Genomic DNA, 23,996 nt, shown 5'->3' on the forward strand with positions numbered 1-23,996 from the left:
TTGTGAATTGAATGTCTTGATATCCTTACCTCTTACTCCCCTCGGATGTCTTATGAACTGAGGTACGAGGCCGAAAAATCACAGAGAGTGACTATCACCTAAAACCTATTTTTTTAATAAAATAATATTCTAAATTATTATAATGTACAGAGAGGAAGATCGAATTCGGAAGACGGGACGGGCACACTTATTCGGCCCGGCCCACATCTACGTATTTTTGTTTTACTTTAAAAGGAAAATAAAAATGAAAAGAAAAAAAATGCCACACACCCGCGCTTTTGGACCGACAAAAGGAGCAGAATCCGCGTAAGATTGACTCTATGGTTGTACGGTACGGGTCTACTGCTCTGGCGCATAGAAGTTTCTCGAATTGTTGTACTTTACTCAATCTATAACTTCGTGGATTATCATTGAAATTTGACGACGTAGAAGAAAGAGCGAGAAACTACATTTGATTGATTGTTTCCTAGCCAGAACAGAAGAGGTCTTGTTTGCTTCTTCCTCGCGCCACACACACAACACAGAGAGAGAAAGAGAGAGAATGTCCGGAGGGATCGCGCGCGGTCGTCTCGCCGAGGAGCGAAAAGCCTGGCGTAAGAATCACCCCCATGTCCGTACTTACAACCATCACCTAATTCTCCATTTTTATTGTTATCAAATTATTTTAAAATTTCAATTTCAACGCCTTACCCTTTTTTTATGCTTTAAAATTAGGGTTTTGTGGCGAAGCCAGAGACTGGTCCAGATGGCGCCATCAATTTGATGATCTGGCAGTGCATCATCCCTGGCAAGAGCTCTGTGAGTCCTCTTCTTCTATTTCCTCTGAGAATTTTGCAGGACAATCAGAGATATAGCTAAAGTTGGGGCCTTTTGAGATTTTAATTTAGAATTTGTTGTGTTACATTAGATCAGTTTTCAAATTTTATGGGTTTTCTGATACGTATGATCAAAGCCGTCAGAGATTTTATTCTACTTATTCTAGTAGAGTATCTGAAAACTATATAAGAGGGGCTAATAATAATTGAATGAATACTGGAGGTGGGAGGAGTGTTAATTTAATTATAGCAACTTATTGAACACATTCTACCGAAGATAAGTTCACATCTTTTGCTTCATAGAGACTGACATTGGGAAAGTTTATTTTCATGATAGTGGTTACTGGTTGCTGGTGTAACATTCATATCAGAAATTTTCTTAATATCTTTTTTAATTTTGTTTTTTGTTTTGGTATTGATCTTGTTGCTATTGCAGACTGATTGGGAAGGTGGCTACTTTCCACTTACACTTCACTTCAGTGAGGATTACCCCAGCAAGCCCCCTAAGTGTAAGTTCCCACAGGGCTTTTTCCACCCCAATGTCTATCCTTCTGGAACTGTTTGTCTTTCGATTCTCAACGAGGACAGTGTAAGTAATCAGCACTGCTCTAACCGGTCGATGGAGATTGTGGTAATTGGTGAATTCATTTTAATGTGAACATATTTTTCAGGGGTGGAGGCCAGCCATTACAGTGAAGCAAATCCTAGTAGGCATTCAGGATTTGCTAGATCAACCCAACCCTGCTGATCCAGCACAAACTGACGGTTATCAGCTCTTCATCCAGGTTTAACTTTACATTGAATTCTAGTTGCTGCATATTCTCTGTTGTGACAGCTTGTGAAACTTGACCTATGTTTGAGCAATTTGACCCCAATGTGCAGGAACCGGCTGAGTACAAGCGAAGAGTGCGGCAGCAGGCAAAGCAATATCCACCTGTTCTTTGATGTGTGCTTTTACTATATATGATTATCAACTCATTGATTAGTTCAAGAAATTCATGCCCACCGCTCTCTGCAAGACTTGATCAACCTTATAAGTGCGTTCTCAGTTGACTTGCAATTTGCAAATTTCACTTGATAGTTTTTATTTATTTATAAATATTTATGGTCGTTGCTGTTTTGGCAGTGGACGTGCTGCCATCGTATGTATCATGGTTATTCTCATTGTAATGAAAGTTTAAAAAAATTCGTGGACAGTAGAAGCTCTTATGCACCTTAAAACTTCAAAACTCAGTTTTTGATGTAGCGATGATATTGACTAATGTCCTTCTGATGATTGTTTATTGTTGCCATTGTTATTTGGAAAATCATATTCGGCGGAGTTTTCGAATCAGAACAGGGGGAATGGGTTTGTGGCCTCTTTCTGTGAGCAAAGATTGGAATGCATAATGCAATCCAAGTCCTTTGAATGCATAATCCAATCCAATTCCTTTGAATGTCATTCATTTGAATAAGAAAACAGAGGGATTTTCACTTTGCTGTTTAGGTAGATTTACCTTAACAAAGCACAAGTTGAGTGTCAGATATGCCATGAGTGTATGCTATGACCTCACTTCTTGAACAAGACTCGGCAAGAAGCCCAAATTACCGTTACAATCGGAGCAGACCAGTTTTTAATTTTATTTTAGTAACTACTCTTATTATTTTATACAATCGATAGTAACTACTCTAATGTCTGGGAGAGAATGTCACATCTGCACTTGGTCAACTGACTTAATCAACAGAAATGGGATTTGGACTTTTTATTCATGCTCTTTTCTAGAGAAATTTAATTGGTCCTGGTCCTGGTTCTGTTTCATAAAATTCATTTCTTTTGTTTCTTTCCCCACTTCTGTCAACCTCATTCATCAAATTGTCAGCTACGTTGCAGCAAGTCTACAATGCACTCCAAGCCCCACCTCCTGCCTATCTCATGTCCTTTCTCTCACCTACACTTTTTTTATTTTATCAAATTCTCTCACTAGCACTTTTGTCAAGCATTTGAACATCCTTAAGAATCATCAGGCATCCATTTCAACCTCCCTGTCAATGTCACTAAATTTGCACGTAGTCTGCCATGATNATTTCTTTAATTTTGTTTCTGTCTTGTGGGCAAGTTGATCTGACAATCACTGAGTATGCAACCCAACATGTAAATTCCTGTCAGGGTTTAGGAATCGAGCTGGCTGGTTTTGCAGAAAGCATGGCAATGTCAGTGTGAAACTTTTTTATTATCAAGCAAATTCCAACCATTGATCGATGTACAAGTGATTGCCAATGAATATCATGTGGCTTCTGTAATACAATCCAAGGCGTATCAAAGCTCAGTTACAACTTGAATAAAAGATTTGAGTTTTGGAATATATTATATACAAAGGGGAAGAAGATAAAATGTTCTCCTGCAGAAAGCAAAAAGATACAGACCAACAAAATCAGAAGGAGAGAAAAAAATAATAAGAATTTCGGTGTATGAACCTATTTCTATCTATATATTTTCATGACGAGCAAGCTAACGCAGAATCTACAGATGTAAATCACAGACAGGACAGCAAATCCACCTCACTCCCACAAGCATTGCATATAGCCGATTGCCAAAATCAGAGGAAAAAAATCTATCCTTGCTGATACTTCTGGCACTGGTTAGTGATATTGGTATGTATATGTCTTTGTTTCTATGATACTACGTGTGGGGATCTACCACAACTCTCCAAGACAATCTCAAATAAATCAGCCTCAGATTCCTCATCAAACTCCAGTTCATGGTTTGCAGCACTTGGGTTTTGGCTGCCTTTGGTTGTACATCTGTTGAGCCACTGAGAGTCAATTCTTTCCATTGAGAAGAGCTCCATGCTGTCTTCATAAAAAGCAGCAGCTGAGGATCTAACGAGAGGGCCAACAAAGCAAGGATTGGGTGTCCTTTGGGCATTGGCTGGTGCATACTTGAAGACACTTTGTCCCAAATTGACCAAGACTGTCATGTCAGTGTTTGCTGCAAGAGTTGGATAGAGGGGAGTGCTAAATTCCTCTGACTTGCAATGGATCACATGGACCAGCTCTGATTCTACAGTGAAGTATACTTTCTTTTGTCTAGGATCAAACCCACACCCAATGACTTTGTCTGTTCTTCCCCATGTTGCTTTTTCTGATTCAAAGACAAGTTTAATCCCTGAAAGAAAAAGAACCCATGTTAAAAGTAATTGTAATGTTCTTAAAAATAGAAGTAAACTACACCTACTAATATTCTTCCTTTTATTTTTATTTTTGTTAAAAGTTTTATCAACCACTCCAAACCTACTTCAGATACAACCAAGGATGGCACCATGCACTGGGTCCATACATTAATTTCCATTTATAATCCATGACATCCTGCTGGGCTGTCAGAGATTCTTTAGGTGAGAGATTTATTTCATTTTGGTGGTTTGCCACTCTCTTTTGTTTCTTTTTGGGCCAAAATAAACCCAAAACTAGAGAACTATCATACTCAGCTGTCCAGAGACAATGCACATTGCAAAGAGCACAGTGGTCATCTGTTCGTCATCATCATCTTGGGTAAAATTCAATGCAAGAGATAAGGGAAATTTAAATTACCATCAAGATGGACTGAACCATTGGAGCCGAATCCGATGCTTCCGGGGTAGCTGCCTGGAAGTTTGAGAGGAAGAGAGCCTCCTACAGTGAGCCCAACTGACAACAAAATGGCCTCACCTTTGCCATGATTATGATGATCCTCTTTAACACTCAGCTTTAATTCCTCAATTCTGCTGATTCTTTGACTGCTAGTGACATGAACCAAAGAATCTGAACCTGGGTTTTCTTCTTTAGTCTCTTGAATGAGTTTAGTCTTCTCACCTTCCTTCACCTTCCCATTTGACTCGCTCAATTCATCCCCACGAGAATACAAAATTGTGATCTCAAAATAAGTTTCTTGAGGGAAAGAGTTGTTCCCCAAGGCAGGGCCTGGCAAAGGCAGAGCTGTCCTGATCACAGAGGCAGCAGCCGTAGAATTAGAACTGCCTAAATTCAACACCTTTTTCAACCCAGAATTTAGCCTAATCTTCTGCATGAAATCAGCTGAACCTTGACACACTTCCCAGCTTATCTCCGGCTCTGTCTCCCTTATTCTCTGATCACCAACCGCGCACAAACCCAAAAGCCTTGATTTTGTTGAAGGGGATGACATGAAACTTGTGAAAGCGAATCGAGACCATCCATTTTCGACAGCATCAGTGATGGACGTTGGATGATTAGCCCAACTAAACAGAGGCTTCCCTGAATCCCCACGTCGATAGTAATTGGTTCCTGTTGGTCTCTTGCTTTCTAAAACAGCTGGCTGATGATGATGAAGCTTTGCAATCCCAGCTTGCAAGCCCTCAGGTCTAGTATTTTCCGTTCTGCCACCAACACTTTGTCTATTTTTCCTGTAACAATTCCATCGCCATAAAACGAGACCAACAATGACTGCAACAATTGGTATGCACACCAGCACCACCACACCATGTACCAATCCAAACATCTTTTGAATCTCCACCCAAATGGGCTAATCGAAGTTATGTTCTTTTTGTGAAACGAATCAGAAAATGAAAAAAAAAGGCAAAGGTTGGTTCTGATAAAAGAGCAGAGAAATCACAAGGAGAAACCCAGAAAGGCAGGCGTGGACTAAGACTGGTTCAAGAAAGGCAGGAAGGAAGAGGGTGGTCTAAGCAAACAAAACAGAGGCACATGATAATAAGAAGAAAGAGAAAACATTAAAACAATGGCAATGGCAAAGGCAAATTGTGGCATGGCACATCTTATGTGAGTCCTGCCCTGATAGATGGGCTAAACGTTTTTCAAAGACAGAGACTTTTAATTTCTTTAATTAATTTATGGGAACCGACAGTCTTTCGTCATTAAAAAAAAACGCGTTGGTTTTTTATTCATTATGGTTCTTCTTTTTTTTTTTTTTTTTTACTCAAAAGAGGTAGAGACAGAGGGATGCTTAAGAATCAGGATATGTTTTGTGTTTTTATTTGGCATGCACTTCTAGAAAGCCAAAAGGTCAAAAAATATTTTTACTGAGGGGGTTAAATATTCTTTTCTTTTGGCCTATTTTTTCTTGTCTGGTATTCGGATTATGAGAGGGGACATTGAGAGGTTTTGGGTGCATGCATGATGCAGGGATGGGGGATGTTAAAATAAAATAAAATTACAAAAAGGTGAAAGAAACTGCAGAATTTATAGCAGTTGGTAGTTACTTGTCGAATGGCAGTTGGTTCCATTTTGCCACCTTTATGCTTACGGGAGCTAAGTATGCTTATCCGCATAATGAAAGTCAGTAAGTCATCTTAAAAAGGCTTCAACCACAATGCTAAAAGGTAATTTGAGATTATAAGGACAGACAGAGGCCGTAAGATCGGGGATATAGGTAAAGGTAATCTATGGAAATCGAATTTTTTTTTCTTTGTTACAGTGATTGGACTCAAAAATATGGTAGGTCTCAATTTTCATGAAATATTTTTCAAAGGTTGGATTATTTAGTACTATCTACTCTATTTTGGAACCAAATCCACTAATTAATTTCCTTTCTACTTTAGGAAATACGCTATACGGAAAAAATGATGAAAAAAATGAATTTTTATTCTGCGTTTGAATGAGAGAAATAAATTTACAGACAAATATTTATAAATTCCACATCGAAACGTAAAGTTATAATATAGTTTATTGGTCTCATTTGGGGTTAAGCAAACTTGTGTTTTGGTCAAGCACATACTGGGTAGAATAGATGGTGATGGTGGTGCATTCAACATGCATAGCACTAAACTGTATTTATAGTAGTGACCCTCCTTCCTTTCTTTCTTTAATGATGGTCAATTAAATATATTCATGGAGATAACCCTAATTCTTCTATTTAAAACAACTATCTTTTATGTGCAATGTCGATGGCGCACACACACTAATACATCAGCTGCCCACTTACTACCATATTTTATTATAATTGTCTCAAAAGGAACATTTGAAAATTCAAACCAAAAATCCTTGCTTTGATCTTCATGTGGTGACTCTAACAGCTGCTGCTGCCATTCCAAGCCAAAAGGAAGTGATTAAATTTTCTAGCATGGAAGCTAAAGTGAAAGTTAGTAACATGCAAAGCTTTAAATTAAAGACTTAAAAACAGAACTTTTCTTAATATATATTTGCTTAGTACTAAACAGGATTTTATCTTTATTTACTATAAACCAAGCTTTGGGGTCTGCATAATTAAGTATTGGGACCGTACTAGCTAATTTCATTATTCAGGTATGTTAATGCAAATCGGGATTGGTAGCTACTCAACTATAGAAGACCCACCAAAGTTGTTCACTTAATTCCTTATCATTCATCAGCAAAATTTAAATAAGAGACATAATAAATAATTAGTTATCATCTTGTGACTAATCATCTCAATTATATTATATAATTGCCATGCTTTTTCGGGCTGGTAATCGTTGAGGATAAAGACTGTATTAATAATAATTCTGAAGAAAACTGCCATGAATCAAGGAGGAAATAATCAAGGATATCCTTAGTGCCCGTAGCACAATCTTGAAGGACTCACCAAATTATACATATTGGAGTCTATAATTTTATAACAAATCCTAATTTGGATGATAAAACTTACTGTTGGGATATAGCTCAGTTGGTTGAGTTCTTTCATCTACACTCATGTGGCAGAGGTTTCGAAACTTCAAGGCACCCAATGAATATTTGTATGTAAACCCCCTTTCCCCATCACTTGTACTAAAAAAATTACAGAAACCCATGTTCAAAAAAAGTTATGTATAAACCATTTAAACACAGAAAATAAAGTAATTTGTGATGGAAAGATTGTTATGGGATTGGATGATATGAAGCAATTCTGTCTTGTTCTTTTTCTGAGCTTGAAAATGGCAAAAGAACCTTTCAAAAAAGGAAAAGAGAAAGTGTATACTGATAAAGAGCAAGAAAAAGAATGAAAGCCACCATTGAGGATAATGACCTGAAAATAGTAAAGCCTTTTCATGGCACAACATTTCCAAGCAAAACCATCTAAGTAAGAGCTCATCCATTTCATTTGTCTCTCTTCTCACAGACATAGTTGCCACTAGCTATGATTGGCTAGGGTTCCTTAGGAGGATAATCTAGGACTTGGGAAACCAAACCAAATGACATTCCACTAGACGTCAAAACTACATCATCATATAATGAGTAAACATTTTTAGCAAAAACCACTAGATTCATGATCAATGAGTAAAAGGGAAATTGTTGACAACTATTATAACATGTCAGTCAATAAATAGGATTAATGTTATGAAAATTGAGTTTAAAAGTGAGATTTTTGAATGCATTTCGACGCAATAAGAATTGTACAATGCTAAATGAAATTTCAGAATTGGGCAACTAAGAAAGCCCATTCATATAACAGTAGGCTTAATTTTTCAGACTGAAATTGTGAAGAAGGCCCACTGTTGAAATCCCAATGGATCAATTCGGATATACCCATTTAATATCCCAAACGGATAACAGAGTTGCAGACAGCAACCAAAATAACCAAGCAACAAGACGAAGACGCCCTCTCATTTACAGTGACAGAGTGACCGCCATAAATGAACCATGAACCTCCTCTGCAACCCAATACACACCTTCCCCTATAAACCCTTCCCTCTATTTTCCCTCCATTCCTCCCGCTCTCCCTTCTTCAACTCAAAACGCTCGTTTCAACCCCAACCCATCATCACCTTAAGCACAAGGACTCGGACCTATGTTGCTATCAAGGCAGCAGCAAACTCCGAAATTGACATGGTGCAGAACAAGCAAGGCATATACACTCCGAAGCAGAAGAAGGTGGTGATCTTATGGGACTTGGACAACAAACCCCCTCGCGGGCCGCCGTACCAGGCAGCCATGGCCCTGAAACAGGTGGCTCAGCGCTTCGGTGAGGTCGTAGAGTCGTCAGCCTACGCCAACCGCCATGCGTTCGATCATTTGCCTCAGTGGGTCATCGAACAACGCCGCGACCGCAAACAATTAGACATATTGGAGCGCAAGGGTGTAGTCATTCCTTCTGAGCCTTACATTTGTGGAGTATGTGGTCGAAAGTGTAAGTCCAATTTGGATTTGAAGAAGCACTTCAAGCAGCTGCACGAGAGGGAGAGACAGAAGAAGCTGAATCGAATGAGGTCTCTGAAAGGGAAGAAACGGCAGCGTTTTAAGGAGAGGTTTGTATCTGGGAACCACAAGTACAATGAGGCTGCGAGGTCTTTGATCAAGCCCAAGGTTGGGTATGGGTTGGCCTCGGAGTTAAGAAGAGCGGGTGTTTTTGTGAAGACTGTGGAAGACAAGCCTCAGGCTGCTGATTGGGCATTGAAGAGGCAAATGCAGCATTCTATGAGCCGTGGGATTGACTGGTTGTTCTTGGTTTCGGACGATTCAGATTTTTCGGAGATGTTGAGGAAGGCTAGAGAGGCCAACTTGGGGACTGTGGTGGTGGGGGATTTTGACAGAGCTTTGGGAAGGCACGCGGATGTTTGGGTGCCTTGGATTGGGGTCGAAAATGGGGAGGTTTCAGAGAAGGATTTGGTACCCAAAAGGAGGAGAAGTGAGTTCTTTGATGAGGATGATGATGATAAGGGTGATGGGTTGTTTTCGCATTCGGTTTTCGATGGTGGCAGTGAATTGGACAATGTGGTTGATGAACTTGTTGTTACTAGGCCCCTGTCTAGTGGAATGAGGATTTCGGCTTTTTCGGAAGGGGAATTGGAAGAAGGAGATTGGGTGGAAGACGATGGGGATAGTGAAGATAGTGAGGACTATTTGCTGGATAGTGAGGATGAGGAAACAGATGAGGAAGATGGATTTTTTTGATATGGCAAACTTAGTTGGTTGTTGGATCAGGCATGTCATTGAACTGATACTTTGAGGCCATTTTGATTCAATTGTGGCACTGGTTTAGTTTTTTTTCTGAGGTTGAGCAAATATGCATTGGGGGTGTATAGGAATATACAAGGAGATGAGGAAGGAATGGCTATTCTAATTGATTATTCATGGCAAGGATGCACTTGGTTTTTTTCACCATGTAAAGTGTTTATAGTTTCTTCATTTAAGAATTCACAGGATATGTATGGCCAGAATTTCCTTCTTCATCATACACAATTTGAAGGTTCCAAATTTCTTTCGTTTACATTTCCTTTAGCTTAGTATGAAATGAATACTAGTGCTTATGGTTCTGCCCTAATAATTAGTAATCCACTATCTAAATTCTATCACAATTAGCTATCTATGTTTATTATAACATTGCATTTCATTTGTTGTTTGAGCTTTTGAATCATGCTTTTTCCTAGACATGCCATTTTGTGGGTTATGGATACTTAGAAATATACAATTGCAATAGATGGTTGATCAGTTGCATTTTACCAACTGCAGGCATTTCCATTTCCCCTCAATCCCAAAGTTTTTTTTTCCACTGACGTTTCTTTTGCTAATTAGATAAAGATAAATATTATTGGGATGATGTTGTCAAATGCTTTGTATGTACTGGTTTCAAATGCTTTTCCTTCTCCATATCTGGAATCACTTGGAAGTACATACATACAATTGTTGTAATAACTAAAACCTGGAATTATTATAATTTTGCTGGGACAGAAATTGGATACCTAATCACGCTACGCTTTGATAGATCGCATACTTTGTAAGAGCCTACATGCATATACAACAATTCCTTTCTCTTCGTTGAAGCTTCATTCAACATTATAGATTGAAAGACCCTACATCTATATAGTTTGAGTTTTAACTTGTTTTCGTTGTTAGGGGCAACTCTAGTATAGCAGCCAAATGGCATTTCTATATTTCAAGTATGAAATTTTGATACTGATATGCAAACACTGATAGTTCCTTCCTACAATTTGGTTCACCCAACATTAATTGTGTGGTGTGCGAAAACAATGTCATGGAATTCTATCATCATGAAGGCTTGGTGATCGTAAATAGGCGCAACGGGCGCCAATGTTGGGGTTGCAGATGGCTTTCTATGAATCTTCTTTATACAGGTATTCATCATTCCTGAGTAGCAGAAGGCCTTATCAGCCTGGTGGAGGTTTCTGGCCATAAGCTTCTGGATCCTAATACAGAGGTCAGATCAGTTAATCAGCAATTTATTTGGAACAAGCGTAAAGATTTTCGATACTATATGTTGTAAGTTGACTCTGTGAACTGCTCTGTAATTAGTAGCCATTTCATTTGGAATAATAATAATAATAATAATAATACAAAGGTCATGCTTCCCATGAAGGCATAAACTTTTAGGCGCAAATGTGCATTTTGTGTGTGTTAATTTTGTTAGTGATTGAATGTTAGAATAGTTATGAGTATGATTATGATATGCCTAAATGACAAGCAAGATATTCCTGTCCATGACAGAAACTGATATGCAGGCAGAGACAACCTGAAGAAACCCCAACGAGACAACTATTAGAATCATTTACTTATTATTTAAATAATATTTTCTGGTGTTTTCATGTTATTATTGTTTTGGGAAGGAGGCAATATCCCTTGTTTTTTTCCCATTAGTTTCTTTGCTGCCGACTGAAGTCTGAATGAATCCCCAAAGTTGGCGAGCCCCACGTCCCACTATATATATATATAATCCCTTCTCAAATAAAAAATAAATAAAAGGTACTCAAACTTGTCCACGTCACCCGATGTGTTTCATTTCTAAATGCCAACAACTTTGTCGACAGCCAAAAAATATAATTTAAAAAAAGAAGAAGATTGTAATAAATAACGTATGCGTCTTGATGTCCATTTAGGCCAAGCTTAAACTTGAAGTTTTCCATGTTTCTCGTCATTTGCTCTGCTTTTCCAACCGCCAAAACGAAAACGATAATGAATGAATGGAAATTGGAATTTTGTAACCTCGTTCTCCGTTGCCGTCGGTTGTGTGGCATTGGCGGGTGCCCAAGAAAAAACATCGTCCCATGGGCCATGATATCTTTGTTTTTTTCTAGTGACACAATAATCCTATTTTGTTCTCAGCTGGTGGTGGGGGACTTGCGTATGGCCCATTTTAACGGTTAAGATTCGTCGCACCCTATGGGCTTCTACACTAGGGCCTAGGACAACCCAAACAAAATATTTATTTATTTATTTATTAAAATCTTTTATTTATTTAGAAAATTTTAATATATATAGTCTAAATTATATAGAGAGAGAAGTTTCTCACAAAAACTATCAATACGTTATAGAGGTTCAAACTTAAAAACACTATTCTGAAAACTAAAGACATTTTTCACTTGACTGGATCCTTTTGGCTTTTCGAGAAAACTTTAATTTCTAAAACTTGAAATAAAATAAAATAAAAGGAGGTCTACAGGTTGGAATTTGGCAGGGTAGCTCAAAGCGTCGTGGTGCCTTCTCCAACTTCCAAATATGAGATATGAACGAGTGACACAGAATACCTCATTCCACTGCTGTTGGATTATATTTTATTGTTTTATTTAGTAAGGCGGTGCCATTGCAGCCTAAAACTTTTTCATGGCGTTGAAGTCAATATTCAATTTGACCACCCCGCAATAATTATCCACAAGCCACTGCACAGCTGACACGTACCTAAAAATCATTTCTTTTAGGTGGCCCCTGCCAATAGCTAGCCTATAATATAATAAAACAAAATTTTGTGGAGGCAGTATTTTGGAAATTAAATAAAAAAGGGAATTTTAATTATCATTAATACAGGAAACATTACTATATAGAAAACAAGTGACAGGTCTTTGGGGGAAATAACTTGAACCGAACTGATTTTATAGTTATCAACTCTATCTTTTTCCTATTTTCCACAATTCCACTTGTTGATGTTGCCATCTGTCTATATCCATCACCGACCTCTATGGCCACCTCTTTCATGGTCCTGATTGTTACTTTTAATCGCAAGTGGCAACAAACAAGTTGAAAAAGAAAAAAAATAAAGCAAAACCAAGCGTGAAGAAAAAAGAACAAGGATCTTTTAGCCTTCATAAAAATAAAAATAAAAATAGAAACAGGAATTTTTAGTTAAAGTAATTAAGGGTATTTATTTCTGTATTATGAGGTTTTAAGTTTGATTTCTCATTTCCTCAATATTGATTGTAAATAAAAAAACCGTGTGAAAATATAATAAGCTTGTTAAGATAGTATGTTCACTCCTTTACATCCGAGTTCATTCTCATTTCCGTATATTAGATAGAGTAATTAGAATATAAAAAAAGAGTGAAGAAGAAAAAGCTTTTTTTTAACTTCTAAAAAAAGAGTGACTTTTTGCCTAAAAAAGGAGTTAAACAAATTTAATAGAAATTGAGAATTGTCCTTGAATTATTTCAAATTGAAACCACTAAAAAAAAATTGACTAAATTAAAACAAAAAAATAAAAATGACAAACTAGTGAAACTAAAAGTGACTTTTTGAAGAAAAAAAAAATTTGTGAAGAAAAAAGATACAACAAGAACATGAGTATGGTCCAGTTATTTCAGTTTCACAAACAAAACCTGAGCGCACAAAATAATGTAAAATTGTACAAGAGGATTGCGTACAAGAGGTGTAAACATCCATCCACGTCGGCTCTCACATGCCCACAAAACCGCCTAGGTGGGCCCCACTTTTGCATAAAAATAAACTACAAAATGCCTTTTCGTACTCACTAAAGGAGAAACAAAAGAGAAACGGGAGGAGAAAGACGAGAGAGAAGATGGTATAAAACGTAGCGTTTTAGACACCGAGCTGAGTGAGAAGGGGAGGGAGAGAGAGAAAGGGTGGGAGCTGATGGAATATGTCGGCCATTTTTGGATTTATCTTCAAGATACATCAACGTGGCGGCCGTGCCCGGACGACAGACTAGCAGCCAAGTACGAAACTAATCTATCTTTATGCCCTCTATCTGTTTGTATATATTTCCCTTTGAATATAATATAACATTTGCTCTCAGGAATTGCAAGAGTTTTCTGATTATTTTCATTTGGTTTTTTTCGTTTTTGTGTTTTAGGATTATTTAGTTTCTAAAGCAACCACAACAGCAGCAGATTAGAAGGGTTTTGATTAATATTAGGTAGCTTCTAACTTTTCTCGGGATGGAAGGAGAGTATTGTTGTTCTTCATCTTCTTCGTCTTCAACAACCACAACAACAAGCATAGAGAAGCGCAAGCAGAGGCAAAACCAGCAGCAACAGCAACAAGTAGGAGGCAACCATGATCATCGTCATCAAGAAAAGCAATACAGAGGGATACGGATGAGGAAGTGGGGGAAGTGGGTGGCTGAGATTAGAGAACCCAACAAGAGGTCTCGAATCTGGCTTGGTTCTTACACGACGCCGGTTGCCGCCGCCCGAGCATACGACACCGCCGTTTTCTACCTCAGAGGCCCTTCTGCGCGCCTCAACTTCCCGGAACTTGTGTTCCAAGAAGACGGCCAGCAGCTACATGACATGTCGGCGGCTTCGATACGAAAGAAGGCTACGGAGGTTGGGGCCAAGGTCGACGCCGTCGAAACTGCTCACCGCTCACCAATATCGCAGTCGAAAACGACGTCGAGCCTGGTGAATTCCCAGAAGCCTGATTTAAATAAGTATCCCGACCCAGAAAACTCTGATGAAAATTAATTGAAAAAAAAGAGGTCTTTAGAGAGATATGAGGCTGATCGATCACCAACTGTTTATATTATTTTCTTAATTTCTGGCTCTCTTTTTTTTTCTTTTTTCTTTTGAGTTCTTATATTTATATATTTATATTCATGATCTTAGTTGATCATCACTAAGCTAGTCTACGTGTGAAATAAGTGAAAATATAGAGAAAATAGAGAGACGAGAAAGGTATTATTGGGTCTGTTCAGAGAACAGAATCAAAAGGGTTCTGTTTGATTGGTATAGTTTCTCTTTCTCTTAAATTGTAACATCAACAACAAACCAGCTCAAGAGCAAAAGTTCTTAGTTACTGGTCATCAAGGATGACAAGGAGTTCAAATTCATTTCAGTATTTGCTTTCTTGAATTTTTCCACTCTTGATTTTTATGGTTTGCGCGATCAAGTTATTTTGATATGTTATCTTGCCCAGAAGACAAGTTGGTGTTACTGTCACACGCAATAATTTTTCCTTCTCATTTGGGTTTAGAGAAGAAATTTGTTAGGTGTGGATACAGTGGCTAGGCCTAGAAGGGTCATTGGCTTGATGCTAGTGCAGCTTGCTTTGCTAGGGCAATTGGGGTTTTGGGCCCCCCAAATTTTACCAAGAGAAACAAAACAGAAAGAAAGAAAGCAACATTGGTGTGGCCTACGTTTGGTTACTCTACTGGTACGATCTTGTTGAGTTGCCAAACAAAAAACACAAGTAGATAAGGAGATAAGGAGGAGTTGGGGCACCAAGAAGAAGAGCTGCTTGGTGATGACGTGCTTGTGGTGTGAAGTATGATGAAGGAGAAAGCAAGATGGTCCTCCTCAATCAAATAGGTTGTCCCTGTCATTAGACTCACACACTCCATATTTTGGTGGAAGCTTACGACATAGTGTGTGTGTGTGTGTTTTGTTTTGTTTTTTTTTATTTTTCTGATGATGATGATGGATGATGGACGGTGGACGGTGAGCCCGTTCTTTTTTTTCTTGTTTTGTATTAGAGGTGATTAATGAATAATTAGTAATATATTAATCTTCGACTGTGATCTGTATGGAGACCAAATTAAAACTGAGTTTATGATACGTGTGGGACGATTCTATTTTCTCTTTTGTTGCCAAAATCTGCGGCTGCCCAACTGTCTTGTATTCAAAATTTGACTTTTTCTCTTTGTTTTAATTTCTTATTGGAATAAAATTAATCTACGGTATTTATGGATCTTGCAGGGCTTGTTATAGTTTCCCTTCATCTTGATTATAAATCTGCTTAGATTGTCTTTTTGCCAAATGATTAAATCGTACTTACTATATTAAACCTGAAATATAAATCTCATGAAGCGTATGACTTCCAAGAAATCTTCGTAACCTTCAACATTCTTTCTTTGAAGTTACCTTCAACATTCTTTCTTTGAAGTTACCATATGACTTTTGTTTATTAAAATCAAAGTTCACTAGTTCTTTAATCCACAGATGCTTTTGTGGGTAATTATCTATTGGCGGTGGGATGTCTTAGTCAAAAGATTTGAAAGAAATATTACTATCAAAAGTTCATGAGCTCTAAACTAGCGTAATTTTCGCTTTAAGTAACCCGATGAAGTGGTGGGGAAATTTTTTAATTATGTTGTCAAATTCTCAATCTAAATTATTGATTAGATGAATTATTGTCTTAACACACGTAATGTTAAATTGGCGAGCATGTAAAATTACCGAAAAATTAGTTCCTGCAAGAATATTTTTAAACTGGTAATGCCAAGTTCTGCTTAAACCTGATTACAGTTGTCTTTAAGCCTATGTCTTTTATAATATCTTATCTTTCCTTCTCCATTCGAAATGCCTCACCACATAATAACTTGACTTTATAGAAAAGGGGCATTTCGGTGGCGTGTGTAGCCAGATGACAGGGTCTCCTTTACAGATAAACATGCACTTTTTGATTCATAAAACCACATTTCTATATAGAAAAGCTCAGTTTGCTTCTCAATCAAAACAACACCATTGTTTTGTATCCAAAACAAATATCTTTAAAACCATGACAGAATGAAAGAATGGTTTAAGAATTTCTTCAAACCCTAATCACTCTGGAATTTCTGGTTTATTAACTCAAGACATGAACCTTCCTTCACAACTTCACAAGTAAAAGCCAAACCCAATCGAATCCCAAAGATATTGAGATCTTTTGTTGGATGAAGTACTTCAGCTATGTGGCAAAAAGAAGATAATGCTTTCCCACCAACAAAAGCTAAGACTAAGAGGATCATATAATAATATTCATTTGGCCTTCAACAAGTCTAGACTTGTCCAAAGTCCAAACAAAATCTCACAGCCTTATGTCCAATCCAATCCAAGGATTAAGTGATTGAGAGATAAGTGTATGTTTCCTATCTGTGGTGTTGGATATCTTTTTTAACTGTCACAAGGAAAAGTGAAAAAGAAAGCTGCAATTTGCCATTTTTTATCAAAATGTTGCAGTCAAAATATAGCCGCCTCATCACCTGAAATATACAAAGGGCCAGTTTTTGAGCATTGACTCTTTTTTTTTTCTTTTTTTTAAAAAAAAATAAAATGTCACAGCAACCCATCCTCACAATAATGCAAGCTAGCAAGCTACAAGACAGAAGTTCAGAAGCAGCAGAAAGATCTGAATACAGAAAATGACCCCCAAGAGAGTGACAGACCTTGAACACACTAGAACTCGAAAGAATCAGCATATGCCTGTTCCTGTCAACTTCTCCTTAACATCCAAGGCAATCAATACACAACAAACTGACAAAACCAAGTATAAGGACACACCATCTGTTTTGAGGTATTTTCATCTTCAAGATTTCACGGTGGAGCTTTGCCCAAGAGCAGTTTAAAATTCCATGGGTGCATGAAAACATTAATTACGTACAAGGACTTTTCTATCAGAAAGGAACATTTTTTTTATTAATGCGTGTCATCCTTGTGTAGGGACCATGCTAATCTTTTTTGTATTGTTCTAATTTTATCGAATGTACCAGAGAGAACTTCTATAGGATAATATTAAACGGGCCCTAAAGAAGTAAAGATGAAAATGGTACAAAAAAAATAAAATTGGATAGTGGAAAGCAATTAGCCATTAGCTGTGAACTGATAAGCAGTGTCCACAGCAGAATCAGAATATCATATAAATTCGGTGTTGTTTTTTCTTTTTTTTTTGAAGCCTCAATTGTTGTTTGCCACTCAAATGTGTGTCTGGATAGATAGTGGATGGTGAATCAAAGAATCCTGAGACAAGACAAGGCACCTTGACATCCTAGCTAGCTGACCAAATTTTGTGAATTTACAGAAAACTTTGACATGATCTTTAAATCACTGAGGCCCAAGCCATTATTTTATTTCATGTTCAACATGTAAAACGGAAAAATCAAGATTATCGTGGACATATTAGCTAGGGTGCACATGATTCAATTCCCAAAAGTAAAATGCAGAAACATTGCATGTGTGCCATAATTTATTGTAGCAGTCAATGTACGTAACAAATTTAAACACCATGAATTTGTCTACAGCCAGCAAAATTAGACTTTGAATAAATATCCATACCCATAAACCAATCATCATCATCATCACACGGCTCTAGTTCACGTGTTGGTTGAATGAAAAGCATTAGACACAATTAAATTATTAGAGCAAAAAATAAATAAATAATTGAAAACGGGTGTAGGCCTGAAGGCTATCGACCCAACAAAACAACTGAGAATATTTGATGCCCAAATGAACTCCAAGACAAGACCCCACATAATTCTCACTGTATCCAACATTAAGTATTTCATGATTTGGGCCTTGCATTGGTTCTTCATTAATTCCATCTTAAGACAAGTCCTTGCAATCCTCAACACACTGTAAGTCTGTAACTAAACAAAGTTTCTGATAAAAAGAAAAAAAAGGTAGAATTCATTGTGGGTTTGGTAAGTTTTGTGTACTTTGTTTCATATGGTTGGATTGTTCGCTTCGTAGGCTCCGGATTTTTGCATCATTATGTTCTAGTTTTTGTTCATGGAGTCCAATTTTTTTATTCGTTTTCTTCATTGGGTTGAAATTTTAGTTTTATTAGGTTCAGTTTTGCTATGCAGTGTAAAAAACTATTGGTCGACCAAAACAAGAATGTCAAAGACTATTGCTGGTGCAAGTGAGCAGCTCCATTCATTCAACTAATGGACGAGGGGGCACGTGGCATTTGTAGGACGTCTAATTGGGCATTGATTTCAGACGCTTTAAGAAAAGAGTGTGACAGCTGCACAGTCGCATATGGAGTCTCCAAGGAGAAGAAGAAGATGACAGAGAAAGAGACTTTTTACAAGACACAGAGAGAGAGAGAGAGCTGTCGAAATATTAACTCTTCGAGAGTTTGTGCAAAACACCAACACCGCAAAGCTAGCAGATAAAAAGAAAGAGAAAGTAAGAGAGGTTAAAAAACAAACCCGATGGAAGAAAAAGAAAAAGGGGGAGGGAAAAAAGAATATATGAAGAAAAGTTTGTATAGTGAGGATCTTTCAGTGCCATCAATTCAATTAATTGTGTTTGGACTGTCATCCATTTACTTCTCCCTCCCCCATACAAAACTCACTTTCCCTACACATTTGCACCCACTTTCCCTTACATGGTACGACCATTCTCACCATGCGATCATGTTCTTCATCCCACCCCCCTCAACTTTCTTTCTTCTTTCTCTCTTGAGAGAAAAATTTATATAATATATATATTTTGAAAAAGATAAAGGAGTATGAAAAAGAAACACTGCAGATCCATAAAGTCATGAGCTCAGTGTGTACAAAGATGCCCCATCTAAATCTAGTTGGGAATATATTTCAATCCCAACAATGATGGCTTCTCCAATTCTCACTTTATTTGGCATAATAGAGATAGAGAGAGAGAGAGTGGAAGGTTTAGTCAGTGACATTTGCATCGATCACAACAATCCCTTTCCATCAATTTCCAAGTTAAAAAGGCTTCCAACCCTAGATGAGGAATAGAAAATCTAAAAGTCATTAAGCAGAAAAGTAGCTGACACATGACCTTTATCTATCACTACTCTACGACTCCATGTACATAAAATTTGAAGATAACAAAGATAAAAACGAAAACAAAGCAAAATGAAAGGAAAGGGTATAAACAAAAAAAATGTAGTTAATAAACCAAACTATTAATGCCTTCCTCTAAAGTTTAAGGGAAATAACATACGAGTGTATGACAACCGCACTGATATATTGATATATAAATAACTATCAACTGTTGATGCATTCATTCGTGAGCAACCCGTTCATAGAAGAGTCAAAATAAAGAGGAAAGAGTTTTGATTTTAAAGCTACAGTTTGGTTTTTAGTGTGAGAGTAGAGGGAGTGAGAAATAAACAAGAGATTGATGGGAGTTGAATGTGGTCCATTGACACGTGCAAATGATGGCATTGTCTTGGCTAATGATGGATTCCCACCGCTTCTTCCACTGCGTGGGTTCCCACTCCTATCATGCCACCCAACTTCATCACCCCAATTTGTTTGCATCTCCTCTTTTTCTTTGACCGACAAAATAACCCTTCAAATCAAATTATTTATATCAATCTTGTGCTACTTAATTAATTAGCAAAGTCATGATCCTCTTCCGATTCCTATGGCCATCTGATCTGATCAGTATATGTTTTCATGAATTGGGATGTCCGCAGATCATAATAATCATAATAGATAAGAGTAATAATGCTTGATTGGATGTGACATTTTTGGCCAATATCAATGAGCATCATGCATCCTGCTGGCCCTTTCATTTGGTAATTCAAAGAAAAGCTTTCGAGATAGTCGTTAAAAATAAGGCCAATCGTATGTTTGTTGGGAAACATTATCTATGCTATGTGTTCAATTTCTTTGCTTCTTCAAACGTAAGGCCCACAAATAATTCAAATTATTAGCTTGACGAGTTTGAAGGGGAAATGTCCTAATCCTGTGTTAACTAATTTCTTAGCTTAAAAATATCTGCAGCAGCGGGGTAAAAGTTAAAAGGTTTAATGAGTGGTCCTTGTTACTTGCATGCATGTAATTATCTAAAGCAACCTTAAAAATAGTAATTTTTGGTTTTATGGATCGACATAGAACGGGTTAGGTGCAGAATGATGGACACCTACCTTAGTAGGAAGTAGGAAGTAGGAGCAGATTTATGTTAAGTGAGGAAATTATTTTTGTTGTCGTGATTGAAGGGAGCTGATAGGATGTAATGATACAAGAAATTTATATATATATTTATGCTTACGTGTGAGTCATGTGTAGCTAATAGCCATTAGCTATTAGATTATTAGCTCATAATCTTTTAATTAATTTCAACGATGGTATGATTATCGCACGCATATACGTCAAAGTAGAATGACAAGTGTCCAATGAAATTACAAGTAATTGGTCACCTCACCTTTCAAAAACGATCTTCCACTTGTGGGAGTATCCAATTTTCATTTTTCACCATGCAAAAGTACACGCAAACTTACCTCTTCTGTCACTCTTATTTTAGCCACCACATAGTACAAGTAAATATTCCTACCTAGCTTACATAATTCAATTTTGTTTTCATCAAATCAAAAACCAGAGGGTCAGGCTCACTGTCCCCTGACAAGGGCTAATTACAACTAGTCCCTAAATAAATAAAAAAATAAATTTTTTAATGTAAAAAAAAAAACCCAGTGCATCTTGATTTTTCATATAACTTACTAATTATAGTCATTAATAATGTAATTTTTGACTTTTTACTCTTTAGAGCATTGTACTTAATTCAAAAATAACAGTTTAACACATTCACTGAATAATAGTCAGTACTGCCAAAATATTTTCAAGGTAATGGCATTCCGGATTGCTAATGTATCATTGAAGATAAAGTCATTCAATCATATATATTATATTGATGTTGATTATAATATTATAGTATCATGTCTTAAACATAAATCTTTTCAACTATCCCATGTATATCGGATGGTACACCTTAAACAGGGGGTTTGTTTTCATGCAACGAACGGGGATATCACTTTTTGCTATATCCCGCCAATAACGCAATAACACCTAAGATAAATTTTCCACATGTTATAGTATTAATGGCCGGAAATAGCAAAACAGTGTTATCCATATTGTAAGTAAATTTTTCAGCTTAATTCCAATTTTTTTAAAAATCTATCTAGAAACCCTTCCATAAAAAGGAAAACGATTTCTTGAGCAATTATATTGCCTTTGTTGTATCGGAAGGAATATCGGGCAATTTCTACCTAGCACGACTTTGAGGAGCGATAAGAAATTTAATAATAAAACAATTAGTTCATGCAATGAAACTGTCGTATGTTGGAGAATGGCTAAAGTGCAGATTTGGTTGAGATTTGTTGTCCATGTTAAAGTCCACCACGAGTTCACAACAACGAAATTAGCTGGTCCGCAAATTAAACCGAACATGGTAGCTTAAAGTTTTTTTGATAACCTAGTAGTAACTATTAAAGTTAATTTGTCCATATTTATAACCCAGAAACAAAATGTCACACGTATAGATAAAGCACAGTAAAACAAGTGTTGCATTACTCACAGGAAATGTGAATGTGAATGTTAAAACTACAGAAATTTCATGCTGTTTTGAGTTTTGCAGTGAAATTTTGTTTCAATTTTAGTGTTGCTTTTGAATTGCACATAATGATGCAGCTTTTGGCAAATAGAACCTGGGTAATTACCATAAGGGGGAAATCAGCTTAACTAATTCCCTCCAAGCTGATTCATATCCAAGACTTTTACTTCAAATTTTTTTTATTAAAAAAAAAACACAGAAAGAAAATTCTTCACATATAGTCTAATTAAGGTTGGGAGATAAGGGAAGAGTGTCACATCATGCAACCGATCTTGGCACATGAACCCTAATTTATAGGAGATTAAGAAAGATTTTGTCGACATCGGTGCATAAAATTAAGATAATATTATTTGTCTTGCTCATGCTAATGCATGCCTCATTGTCATTGCCTTTAATTTCAATAATATATATCCACATTCACATTTGGTATTGTTTCTAATACCAGCTTAGCTTAATGGTACGAACTGACTTTTACTAACCTAATTCCATGAACAATAGTGTTTTTTTGTTTTCGTTTTTGTTTTTTTATGAACAAGAGTTGAATATTCTCTGCAGTCGTTGTGCTTTTGCAGAGCAGTGACACTGACACAGTTCATGGTAAATCTTTTTTCTGGAGAAGAATGGCTTCCACGACGTACGCGTGTTGTTCCAAATCCACATAATTAAAGCACTGCAAATTATGTCTCTGAAGCATATTCATTCATACAAGAAAGAAACTAGATTTTCATTCACAAACTCCGTACTTTTTGGGCCCTCATGCAACATCAAATTAATGGAACTTCGTCTCAACCGCATGCACACGCAGGTGTCTGTGATCATGATTCTTGACTGTACACGTGTAATGTGTTCCTAGCTGAATCAAGTATATCACTGCCCAATCGACCACACGTGTAATGCTCAATTACCTACTCTCCAACAATTAACTGTGTGCCTGATTGACCGCAGTAATTAACTAGACCCCCCTTGCCTGTAAAGCCAGTTAATCAATTTTACCCTAAACTCATCATTCTATGCTGGACTGGGAATATATATATATATATATATATAAGAAAAGAGGTCTATGCGTAAAAAGGATAGGTTATTGGTTAATCCGACAACCGAGTCTTTATGTATTGAGATACTCGCCTAATCTTATGAATCTTGTTCTTTCATCAATAAAATTTTATCTCTTTGATTATTAAAAACAAATCGTATAGATATATAAATATATTTATACAGGAAATGTTCCTCCCTCCTATTGGTTTTGGTGGTGTCAAGGTATTGGCAAACAAAAATTGAATTTGGGCAGAAAGTGGGGCTGGGAACTTGTGAGGGTTTTTTTATTTATACAATTTGGGAAAATGGAACTACATACAGTTCCCAAAAGAAAGAGCCAAAAGGATATACTGGCTATTTGGCTGTGGCTTGGCATGCAGTGAGTCAGATAGGGATAAGATTGGTTAGGTTGGAGTTGTGTGTAAGTTTTTTCAACGTTGTATACGACTAAAAGAGTGAAAATTAAGACTTAGATACGACGGCATTCATTCATATTGAGTTCAGTTGTTTTGGTTATATTTGTTTATATGATATGTCGTATCTTGAAATTTGAAAAGCAAAGGGCATGCAAAAGGGCAAAGGCTAGTTCCCATTTTCAAGTTTTGGGATTGGAGGAATCTTTTTTTCTTTATATTATTATTCTCCTCCCTCTTATGAGACCCCTCGCTTTATAGTGAAAAAAAGCTGGAGAGAGAGCCAAAGAGGCCACCGAAAAGCATGGACACCTTATCATGAAAGCAAGAAAAAAACGACCCGATTTGACGGGCCAACCCAAACGCACATACACAGCTTTGCTACACACCCACACGCTCATAGCTAGCTAACCCTTCACATTCTCATACTCTCATCTCTCATACACATTGTTGCTTTGCTTGCCCTATTAATTATTGTCTCTCTCTCTTTCTCTCTCTCTCTCTCTCTCTCTCTCTCTCTCTCTCTCTCTCTCTGCTTTCTC

At 37.1% G+C, this 23,996-nt stretch overlaps 4 protein-coding genes and 1 non-coding gene across 6 annotated transcripts; 3 read left to right on the forward strand and 2 right to left on the reverse strand.

The window, feature by feature from the left end:
- The first annotated feature begins 252 nt into the window (after positions 1-252).
- On the forward strand, positions 253-2,122 carry LOC117623663 (SUMO-conjugating enzyme SCE1-like). Of its 2 annotated transcripts, XR_004585203.1 has the most exons (6): positions 323-610; positions 715-798; positions 1,252-1,404; positions 1,487-1,600; positions 1,698-1,852; positions 1,942-2,122. XR_004585203.1 is itself a non-coding variant. In XM_034354687.1 (5 exons), exons 1-5 carry the CDS (start codon positions 542-544, stop codon positions 1,758-1,760), a joined length of 483 nt encoding a protein of 160 aa, XP_034210578.1. In that variant the 5' UTR covers positions 253-541; the 3' UTR covers positions 1,761-2,107. The 2 variants fall into 2 exon arrangements, 1 of the variants encoding a protein (XP_034210578.1); XM_034354687.1 differs by having other exon boundaries at positions 253-610; positions 1,698-2,107.
- A 943-nt stretch (positions 2,123-3,065) lies between these two features.
- On the reverse strand, positions 3,066-5,594 carry LOC117623684. The gene is made up of 2 exons (XM_034354688.1): positions 4,383-5,594; positions 3,066-3,960 (listed from the first exon to the last, which is right to left on the reverse strand). The coding sequence occupies exons 1-2, from the start codon at positions 5,305-5,307 to the stop codon at positions 3,467-3,469; spliced, it is 1,419 nt and encodes a 472-aa protein (XP_034210579.1). The 5' UTR covers positions 5,308-5,594; the 3' UTR covers positions 3,066-3,466.
- A 2,714-nt stretch (positions 5,595-8,308) lies between these two features.
- Positions 8,309-10,054, forward strand: LOC117614120. The gene has a single exon (XM_034342817.1). The coding sequence runs from the start codon at positions 8,403-8,405 to the stop codon at positions 9,651-9,653; it is 1,251 nt and encodes a 416-aa protein (XP_034198708.1). The 5' UTR covers positions 8,309-8,402; the 3' UTR covers positions 9,654-10,054.
- Positions 10,055-13,502: 3,448 nt separating this feature from the next.
- Positions 13,503-14,797, forward strand: LOC117615451 (ethylene-responsive transcription factor ERF011-like). The gene is made up of 2 exons (XM_034344531.1): positions 13,503-13,660; positions 13,798-14,797. The coding sequence occupies exon 2, from the start codon at positions 13,883-13,885 to the stop codon at positions 14,408-14,410; it is 528 nt and encodes a 175-aa protein (XP_034200422.1). The 5' UTR covers positions 13,503-13,660; positions 13,798-13,882; the 3' UTR covers positions 14,411-14,797.
- A 2,520-nt stretch (positions 14,798-17,317) lies between these two features.
- Positions 17,318-17,419, reverse strand: LOC117616864. Its single transcript, XR_004584210.1, has one exon. It is a non-coding gene; the product is annotated as a U6 spliceosomal RNA (small nuclear RNA).
- Between the last annotated feature and the right edge of the window lie 6,577 nt (positions 17,420-23,996).

This window comes from Prunus dulcis, chromosome 1 (genome assembly GCF_902201215.1).
Source record: "Prunus dulcis chromosome 1, ALMONDv2, whole genome shotgun sequence".
Classification (NCBI taxonomy): Eukaryota; Viridiplantae; Streptophyta; class Magnoliopsida; order Rosales; family Rosaceae; genus Prunus; species Prunus dulcis.

Bases quoted from the DNA above. Each gene is read 5' to 3' on its own strand.
- LOC117623663 (XM_034354687.1), top strand. From the start codon at position 542: ATGTCCGGAGGGATCGCGCGCGGTCGTCTCGCCGAGGAGCGAAAAGCC. The intron at 799-1,251 runs GTGAGTCCTCTT...TTGCTATTGCAG, and splicing joins TCATCCCTGGCAAGAGCTCT to ACTGATTGGGAAGGTGGCTA. The intron at 1,601-1,697 runs GTTTAACTTTAC...CCCAATGTGCAG, and splicing joins GTTATCAGCTCTTCATCCAG to GAACCGGCTGAGTACAAGCG.
- LOC117623684 (XM_034354688.1), bottom strand. From the start codon at position 5,307: ATGTTTGGATTGGTACATGGTGTGGTGGTGCTGGTGTGCATACCAATT. The intron at 3,961-4,382 runs GTAATTTAAATT...TTTTTCTTTCAG, and splicing joins TGGTTCAGTCCATCTTGATG to GGATTAAACTTGTCTTTGAA.
- LOC117614120 (XM_034342817.1), top strand. From the start codon at position 8,403: ATGAACCTCCTCTGCAACCCAATACACACCTTCCCCTATAAACCCTTC.
- LOC117615451 (XM_034344531.1), top strand. From the start codon at position 13,883: ATGGAAGGAGAGTATTGTTGTTCTTCATCTTCTTCGTCTTCAACAACC.